This window comes from Vigna radiata, chromosome 2, assembly GCF_000741045.1.
Source record: "Vigna radiata var. radiata cultivar VC1973A chromosome 2, Vradiata_ver6, whole genome shotgun sequence".
NCBI classification, from domain to species: Eukaryota; Viridiplantae; Streptophyta; class Magnoliopsida; order Fabales; family Fabaceae; genus Vigna; species Vigna radiata.
Window position 1 is genome coordinate 8,641,506 of NC_028352.1, and position 10,420 is coordinate 8,651,925.

The 10,420-nt window shown below is 29.8% G+C and overlaps 1 protein-coding gene across 1 annotated transcript; it reads right to left on the reverse strand.

Annotated features, from left to right (window-relative positions):
- Positions 1-2,135, reverse strand: LOC106776294 (protein FAF-like, chloroplastic). Its single transcript, XM_014663700.2, has 2 exons — positions 2,085-2,135; positions 1-1,827 (listed from the first exon to the last, which is right to left on the reverse strand). The coding sequence occupies exon 2, from the start codon at positions 1,795-1,797 to the stop codon at positions 304-306; it is 1,494 nt and encodes a 497-aa protein (XP_014519186.1). The 5' UTR covers positions 1,798-1,827; positions 2,085-2,135; the 3' UTR covers positions 1-303.
- Positions 2,136-10,420: the final 8,285 nt, after the last annotated feature.

The window sequence follows — 10,420 nt, forward strand, 5'->3', positions numbered from 1 at the left end:
GACCAAGTCAAAGATGAGCTAAGATTACGTTGTGTACGTATTAAACGATTAGCCAATAGCAAATACAGACATATAAATACTATAATTATCACAACACTGTTCAAGTCATTTCTCTCATCTTACAACACAAATCAAGTATTTTCTCATCTCTCTCTCACTGTCCCTTTCTTCCGCTTCCTTTTCCTTTATTTGATTGCACTAAACAACTCCCTCAAAGACTGGAACCAGGTAGAGATAAAAGGATGATGAAGCAATAATTAGTGTTTTGAGCAATGGATTCTGGATCAGTTGTTTGTAACGGACTCAAGAGGTGGCAATGCAATAGGGTTCCCAGAACAGAAACGACCTTCTAGAATCCTTGCAACTCTTCAAATTGTGAACCAAGTAATCACCATTCTTCCCTCTTAGAACCAACACCTGTTGTTGCTCCCTTGGGACCATCTTGTTCATGTCCCTGGAGACAACAACCTTGCTCTTCATGTCCTCTTGATGGTTCTGATGATGTTTTTGGTTTTGTTCAAGTGGGTTAAGTTTAACACTCGTACCTTTTGATGGAGCAGAGTTGGTCCTCCAATAGTACTCATAAGCATTGAAATTGAAAGAAGCTGCAGCTGCAGCCACCGCTGGTGCTGATGGAATCAACCTTGCCACCCTTGGCCTCGGAGGCAGCGATTGTGCCACATTAACATCATTAAAATTGGTCATCTCATTGAACTTCTCCGACCACTTTGGACTCCTGTTCACTACCCCGATTGTCTTTTTCTTATTATTCGCCATCAAAGCCAACCCTTGAACATTACTTGTCACCCCACTAGACAATAAGTGTCCTTTCGTCCCAAAAGCTTCATCTTCCTCAATCTCCAACCCTCCTTGCTCCACATAATCATCATTCTCTTCTTCTTCCTCCTCGTCCTCTTCTTGGTGGTTGGAGAAAGAGAGGACAAGGCGACCACCTTGACGCTGAATGCTGAAATTGTTGTGAGAAGGGACCGAAACAGCTTCTAGAACCAACCTTCCGTTGTCACGGCGTGAACGCATATGAAGTGAAGGACCGGCTTGTTGATGAGAGAGTGAAGGGAGTGGCGGAGGGAAAGCACGTGTTGGTGACGAAGCCTTCTTTGTAGCCACCACCACTGTTGCATAATTGCTCAACTCTTCTTCTTCTTGGTGTGTTTGCTCTGCAACTTTCTCTTGTTCCTCTGCATCCCCTGTCTCAGTAGAAGAATAAGAAGAGGACAACAACCCATCAGAGCCAGTTTCGGATCCGAGACTCTCTGTGCAGATTTGGAGGCTCTTCTCACTCAAACAACTCTTGGACCTTTTCACAAGAGGATGAACATAAAGTGACACAGGAAGAGATTTCGAGATTTCATCTTTTCCTTTGAGGGATATGAGTGAGCTCCACGTATCAAATGAACCTGATTTCTCTTGCTCCTCCTTCTTGTTCCGTTGGATGGAACTCCAAATCTCGAGCCTCTCTCTTTCGGCTTCATCGTCAAGCTCCTTGTTATTGCTCTCGTCATCTTCCGAGTCATCAATGGTTTTGGCATGCACGAGTTCTTCGGAAAGAGCAATGGTTTGAGAGAGGAAGTTCTTTGATGACATATCTGCGGAGAGAGCTCTTCGCAGAGAAGAAGCAGAAGAAACTGTGTTTGTGTTTGAGTCGAAAATGTTGATGATGCCTTGATTCTGCATCATGGTCTCTTCTTCTCTCTTCACATAGGAAGAAGAAGAAGAAAGTAATAAACTTTGGGCTTGAAGCTTGTTGTTGGTGATGGCAACAGAAGATGCTGACATGTCCAATAAAAGTGATTCTTACTTAGCTAGCTGCAAAGAAAGGTCACAGTAATTTAGAAGAAAACGCCAAATAACAATTAACAACACCATAAACACTCCCTAGAAGTGTACATGATAAAAACTATAAAGTAGTAAGTTTTCAAGTTTCAAAGTGTAGTCAGATAAGTAACATGCATGAGGTTTTGGAAAACGCACAATATTAATGAAGTGCAGAAAACATAGAAGATGAAAAGAGAAGAAAAAATGTATTGAGATTTTGTAGAAGAGTGAAGTGTAAGAAAATATACCTTGAAAGAAAGAAGGAATGGTGGAATGATAGTCTGTGTGGTTGATGATGGGAATGGAGGAAGGGGAGAACGAGGGTATTTGTAAGGGGCCAAAAGCTCTAGGAACCGTGTTCAGTGGACCCTACTTACGCACCAGGGAAATCTTGATGTGCCTATTTATTATAGATAATTTCAAGATATAAATTCATGCAAATATATGAATACTTTGCCCTTCATAATAGGAAAAAGACGTCAACCCAAAATTTCATCCGTTTCTTTTAAATAAAAATATTTAATTAGGAATTTAGTTTTCATATTTAAATTTATAATTTATATTTTCTTTATTTAATTAAATTTTAATATTTTTTATTTATTCAATTTAAAAATGTCATTTTGAAGATGTCGCGTCCAAATCTTAAAGATCTTACATATCGTACTGTTTAGAGAATATCATGTATTAAAAAGAAATTATTAAAATAAATAGTAATTTACATTTTTAATATATGAAAGACTTCAAATAATATTAACATCAATTTTATTTTTATGTAAAAAGTTAAATTGACTCTATGTAAAATATGTGAAAATTCAATTAAATTAAAAATTACAAAAAGTAAAATAAATATATAAGTACCAAATTATTAAATCAAATAAAAATAATTTGGTTCAATTTAATTTAAAAAAAAAGTAAAAAACGGATAATTTAAATAGATCAACTACACATGAATAAGTTAAAATATTTTCTCCAATTTCATTTTATATATTTAGTTCAGTGTAATTAAACTATCAATTTTATAATTAAATATATCAACCATTCAAATATTATTAAATAAATTTTAATGTTTAAAAAATTAAATTATCAATCTTGATAATTAAAAAAATAAATTATTGTAGAAAAGTGATAAAAATAGAAAAAATAAATAAAAATATAGTAAAATTTTAACAAAATAGAAATTATTTTGAGAAGAGAAACAGGACCGTGTTTGGATATTAAATACGTGATCTGTCACGCAATATATGTTATGTGCCGTTTACTCGTTTTTTGAATTTAATTACATCGGACGACGATGATGAACAGTCAAAATGAATATGCATAATTACATCAAGTTGTTACCTACTATTTTAATATAGTAAAAATTATATATAAATTAATTTCCTTTTATTGAATATACAATAAAATATATATAATAAAATAATCAGGAATTAAGTTTATAATACAAATGAAAAACAATAATAAATTAATTAAAAATAAAATATTTATATAAAATATCTAATAATTTAATATATGTAACACTTATAATATTAATATAAAAAATAATTTTTTTTTATTTTAATAAAATTAGAAATTTTTTTACAAAAGAGATCCACCCACAACCAAAATAGTTGTTGGCTCAGAAGTAAATCAAGTGATTTTTGTGGTGCACTTTTTGTTTAACTTGATTTTTATCGTATGAAAATTCAGCTTTACAGTTCTGTAATTTCGAATGGATAGGTTTAAAACATTAGGATTAAATGACACTTTCAAAAGGAAAATTAAGGAAAATACATAAAATAAAAGCGTTATTAATTTTAAATTCTCTGTCTTATCAATAGTGATATTCCGAAAAAAACGTAAATGCTAATGTTAAATTGAGTCATATTTCAAAAGTTATGCTATCAAACATATATATATATATATATATATATATATATACCTGCCAAACCATGTTAATACGGTTACATAGTCATTTGAAATTTGATGTGTGAAAATTGAGGTAATTGCAACATAAGAAGACAGTGTCATACATAACATCTAATTGTGCAACTATTTTTCGTACATTAACATGTTTTAAGACTAAGTTTAAGTTTTATATCAAATAAAAATAAAAGAAACTAAAATTATATAATAATAAAAAATCATAAATTTATTATTTTAAGATTTTAAATTGAAAAATATAATAGAATTCACCAAACCAAATTTGGATATTAAATATTATACATTTATCATGTTGTGTATATTAGTTGATTTGCTTCATGCAATTACCTAGGTCTTTTCACTAGTTAAGATGTTTACTTTGAAAAATGAAAATATCTTAAAACCATTTTAAGTGAATCGTTAGTCAGTAGTATTTTGTTAGTGAAAAGGAGTTGAACTTACAACCTTTTTCATTCTCCTTTTCAAACTCTTCCAATCAATCTTATATCTCTCAAAGGTTAGAATGAAGAGTTTTAACACACAACCTCTTCCTCTCTCTTCAAACTTTTATTATTGAATCAACTTTATCAATGACTAAATATTGATAATTTATGGGGTTTTATATTAAAAAATTTTAGATGATAAAGGGTCAATTTTTTTTCTTAGTTTTAGAAACCCTTAAAAAAATTTCAAAGTATATTTGTAAACAAAGCAAGTAATTTTTCTTGAAAAATTCTACACTCTCCCAGAAAAGAAAAAGTATTATATTTGTAAAAAAAAAATAGGGAAGGAACATAAAAGTGATATTGGCAATAAGAGGATGACAAGAAAAGTGAGGTAATTAACATTAGTGAATGGATAAAAACACAGTTTCATGCACATTGCTAATGCTACGAATTAGGTAAGACAGAAAGTGGTCGAAATTGGCTTAAGAAGGAAGCAAAGGAATCGCCTTTGTAGAAGGAAAACATGATTGGCTGCTACAAACCCACAACACTTACATGCACACACACACACATAGCAATAAATAAATATTACAAATTTAAAACTCAGAAGGAATATTTGTATGTGGAAACAAATGAACGCGCGTCACTTCTTGATTTTGAGGGACCCCTTTTGGATACAATCCTCACTTCTTTCTCCCATCACTCTACTTTTTCTATTATTCGTATAAAATACTCATATTAGGGTTTCTCTATACAACTAAAAGCTCATGATGTTGATCATTTTCAAAGAGTATATTTAGAGAGAGAAAAATATATACGATGTATATATATGAAATACGAAAGTGTATATATATGAATGAATAGATAGAAGAATTGAAAGGCAAGTAGTATCCTTTGCCACGAACTGAGGAACGCAAAGATGGTAAGTAGATGCCCTTTGTCTGCCTATAAAAACTATAAAGCTAAGCCACTCAACCTACAAAAGCTTATCTACTACCTTCAACGCTATAGTATACCCTCTACAATTTTTTATTTTTTCAAAATTCTTTTCAATTTTAACCAGAAAAATAAAATGGTCATCTATATACCCAGATGCTACTCCGAGATATTTCCATGGCAACTGGCAAGCACCACTAACCAAGCACAGAGCCCTTCATGTTTTTTGTTTTTGATTAAAGAGAGAAGCTTTAAGTTGCTTTTGTGTTTTATTTAGTATATTGATTTGTGATGTTACGTGTGCTAGGGTTAGGTTGTTCCTCATGCATGAATGTGTGAGATTTTTGCTTTGTTTATCAACTATAATTAACTGCCGTTGAACCCTAATGATTGTGGTATGTGACCTTGGGAGCCAAAAAGGGAAGGGTGATCCTAAAAATTGATAGATACCAAATTCGGAGGAGCATGGCCTAAGCACATTTGGCTTTGCAACATTGAAATGTCCTTTTAAATGCTCATCATTTGTTTATCCTTTTTCATAAACAAAATGAAGCAGGAATCACATTCCTATTATTTGGGGTCTCAACAGGATAAAGAATTCTCAAATGCTGCACTCATAACTATGCATATATATACATGCCTTTCACATAACCCATTCAAAATAGTACTCACTGTTTAAATTTTTACTTTAAGTTTTAATGTATTATACAACAACTAAGAGGAAAAAAAATCAATTTATTTCTCCAAAAACATGTTTTTATTTACTGAAAATAATAAAAATATAGAAATCATATATATAATAATAGTATAAACTTCACCTCTTATGCTAATATTTGTTGGTCTATTCTAGTCCTCTTGGAAAACATGTAACTCCTTTCTTTTAAATAATAGCATTTTGAGTTGAGTTAATTAATGTTGTATGAATTGGTAATGTTTGGTTCGTTTTTCTTATTAAAAATGTTATTGTATCTTAGTTTTGTGTTAGATCCACTAGTGCAAAAACGCTATTTAACGTCACCCCTTAGACGTCGGTTAAGGGTAAGCACAACGTATATTGATGACCAGTGGTATTTTAGTAAATAAGTTGGTCATATAGATGTCAGTTAGAAGGTGCTCTACATTTATAATATTTTAGACGTCGGGGCCCCTCCTAACTGACGTCTATATGTCTGACAAATGGGTGAAAAGTCATTTCTTTCAGTCACTTTTTGACTCCATTTAGACGTCTGATCCTGTCACTCCGACTTCTGAAGCACTTTAGACGTCTGTTATTCTGGGAATCGACGTCTAAATCCTAAATCCAGAAATTTAAAAAGTCATTTTTTTGACTCCATTTATATGTCTGATCCCGCCACTCTGACTTCTAAAGCACTTTAGATGTATGTTATTATGGGAACTGACGTATAAACCCTAAATTCAGAAATTTAAAAAGTCATATTTTGACTTCATTTAGACGTCTGATCCCGCCACTTCGACTTCTAAAGCACTTTAGACGTCTGTTATTCTGGGAACCGACGTATGAACCCTAAATCCAGAAATTTAAAAAGTCACTTTTTGACTCCATTTAGACGTCGGATCCCGCCACTCCGACTTCTAAAGCACTTTAGACGTCTGTTATTCTGGGAACCGACATCTAAACCCTAAATCCAGAAATTTAAAAAGTCACTTTTTGACTCCATTTAGACGTCTGATCCCGCCACTCCGACTTCTACAGCACTTTAGACGTCTGTTGTAAGGGGAACCGACTTCTAAATGTCTGCATTAAAACACTGCGAACGCGAGGCAGTAGTTACGCACACTCATTGTTCATCATCTTCCTCGCGTTTTCTCTACACAGGCTACGTTTTTCAGGTTCGTTTTCTCACTTTTGTACCTTTTAAAATTAATTTTACTCCGATTACATTACTCTTTGATGAATTATTTTTCATTTGAACCGATTAAAATGCGTTTTCATTGAGTTTTTGTGCAGTTTTGCTTATGTCCTTAGGCAGCGTTCTTGGACGGTGATTTCTTACGTTTTGCACTCCTCCAATTCCCTCCACTACATTATCAAAACCATCCAATATAAAATAAGAACATACAATCCATTCTCTTCAACTAAAATATAAAGTTGTAAACTCGAATCACCATGACCTAGGAACTACTCGAGAGGCCTCAAGCAGAGAAAGATCCTATCAAATACGGTTACATTTTAGACATCTGATCTATAGAGTCCAACGTCTATATAGACATCTGACCTATATAGTCCGACGTCTATATAAACGTCTGACCTATAGGGTCCGACGTCTCATTTAATGTCACTCGAATAGACGTCGGTTCGGGATCTGACATTAAAAACCCAAAATAACCAATATTAAACAACGTTTTTCTACTAGTGATCGATTGATATGATTTAATTTATTTTTATTTTAGTGTAATTTCACATAATCAATTTATGTACTGTGGTTAACGTTAGTTTTACAAACGTATAACATATATGATTAAATTAAACATGGATAAAATGTTTCTTTAATACCAAAAATTGGTGAGAAAAAAATTTATGTATATCTAATTACTACTCTTGGAGATTCAAATTGTTATAAAATAAAATTGATGGTCGTGATTTTTTTTTCTTTACCTAATATATTTCATAATCAATCGCAAAGAGTCAAACGTATTAATTTAGTTAATAAAACTACTTCATACATAATGTTTTGGATCAAAATATTTTATATATTTCAAGTTCACTATAATTATCCAAATTAATGATAGATTTTAAAGACCACAGATTAAAAGATGAAATGTGATTATGTAGATAAAATTACTTAAATAAATTAATTCAAATAGCCTACCATACAAACAATAAATCCACAATATAAAAGAAAATCATGAAGAATACTTAAAAGGTAAATAAGAGAAAACTAAAAAAAAATACAAAAGATTAACTAACGTGTTTAATTGAAATGTTGTCAACTTCAATAATATATATTCACGACACAAATTCATTATGAAACAAAAATTGTAATTTGAAATTTCTCTCTCAACTAACATTTTTTTTTTTTTTTATTGTAAAGTTAAACCTACGACTCTCAATTAATCCCCTATGCACAGATAAAGTTTGTTTAAAAAGTTTGGAATAAAATATTACTGGAAAATATGAGTTCAATTCCTTTATTAACAAAAATTAATCATTAGCATTTATTGAAAAAAAAAATTATGTATAAATAACTGTGATAACTATTTTTCATAAATCATACATAGAATAATAGGAAAACAAGTGAATAACGTTTTCACCATCATTTAGACTGATTCTCTTATTACAAACAAAGTTAATTAAGATCCGATTCAATGCAAGTAAATTGATAAAGATAGATAAAATCATGAAGACAAATGATAAACAACCATACAATCTTCAACTATCAAACGATATTGAATTATAAACAATAATAAACTATCATATTATCTACGACATCAAACTATAAAAAAAATTAACTAAATTTTATTAAATCAATATTTAGTGATATAGTTTTCAACAATCAAGTTATTTAATCTCTGTATTAAATAAATATAGTATCTTACTAAAGTCAGTGATGATATACAGTCATTATTTAATTAATATTTGCTGTAGTAGCCACAGTGTTATACATTTTTGGTTTTATTTACAATATTGATATATAAGTCGAATATACAATAGTTAGCAGAAGCAAAAACATATAACAGGGTTTGTACATTTAACCTAATATTTGTTTTATGGCACAGAATATAATATTAGTTGTAGCTATATGACTATTGAAATATGTGTTGAACTGGCATTGAAGTGGAATCCAGAAAAAAAAGATGATGAAAAATGGAATTTGTAGAGCATTAGTTTCTGATATTAGTGGAGGAAAGTATATATATATATATATATATATATATATATATATATATATATATATATATATATATATATATATATATATATACATATGAATATAAAAATGTGTGAGAATGTTGTGGTAAGCAAAGTGTGAGATTAGTGAGGGAAGATTCATATTAGTAAAGTAAAATAAAATTAAAGGGGAAAAATAAGCGGTTGTGGTAGCTGGAAAGGATTCATTTCACAAATTCTTTTGATAAGGATAAACAGAAGAGAATTAAGGAATTGATGGATATACGTACGTTTAAACAAAGGCCAAAAAACATAAAAAGTGACGTGACATTTCATCCAACAATTTCGAATATATATCATTTATCATTTAATCTTTCTTCACCCCATTATGCCTATATTTTAATAACTATATTTCTCTAAAAATACTTTTTTTTTCTTATCTAGTACACCTCACGTTTAATACAAAAAAAAATTAAGTAATATATAAAAAATAAATTTTTACAAATCCCTTTTAAATTAAAAGTGATGTAGTTTACTCATAATTCATTTATAACTAATCTATCTCATAATACCTTAATGACATTCAAGAGTGAATATCATATACTTTAAAATTATTACTATATCAAAGATTTAATTAATTATTTCAAATTTCTTATAAATTTGGTATATTTTCAATTAAATCTTTATTAATGTTTTTTTTTTCTAATGGGTACTTTAATTTTTTTAATTTTTTTCCTTTATTGTTATATTGTTATATTGTTATATTGTTTTATCATCTTACTTTGTTATTTATAAGTAGTAAAAAAATATGAGATTTTGTGTTTAATATAAATCGATATTATAACTGTAAAGTCATTCTGAAATACTTATTTTTAACTATAAAGTCTTACATTTCTTAACACGTATATACACAAAAATAAAATGAGAGATTAAGATAATAATCACTCCATCCAATTAATGAAAAAAAAAATAACTCAATTGAAAATATGAAATTTTTTAGTACCCATCAAATAAAAGAATTAATAAAAACTCAATTAAAAATATAAAAATTTATGAGAGATTTAAAACTTAATTAAACAAGTCTTAAAACATAGTAAGCCTTTTTTTTTTTGAAAATTTTCATTTAGAATATATTAAGACGTGGGTTTAAGTTTAATTTAATCCCACCTCACTTATATATTATGATAGTAGAAATTTGGTGGTCCGATAGTGATCCGACTATGGGTGAAATAAAAATGCCTAAAAAAATAAGAAATATAATTAGAATAGACTTTAATTATGATTCTGATAAGTGGTTTTTAAGTTTAATTCAACTCTAAACTGATTTTTAAAATGAAGTTTACATCTCATTTATATATTATAATTTGATCTTATCTTTAGTGGATGTGAGACTTCTAACATAATAGAAAAATTCTTAAAATGTGAAAGCAATGTTGAAGCTGATATTTAATGT

Bases quoted from the DNA above. Each gene is read 5' to 3' on its own strand.
- LOC106776294 (XM_014663700.2), bottom strand. From the start codon at position 1,797: ATGTCAGCATCTTCTGTTGCCATCACCAACAACAAGCTTCAAGCCCAA.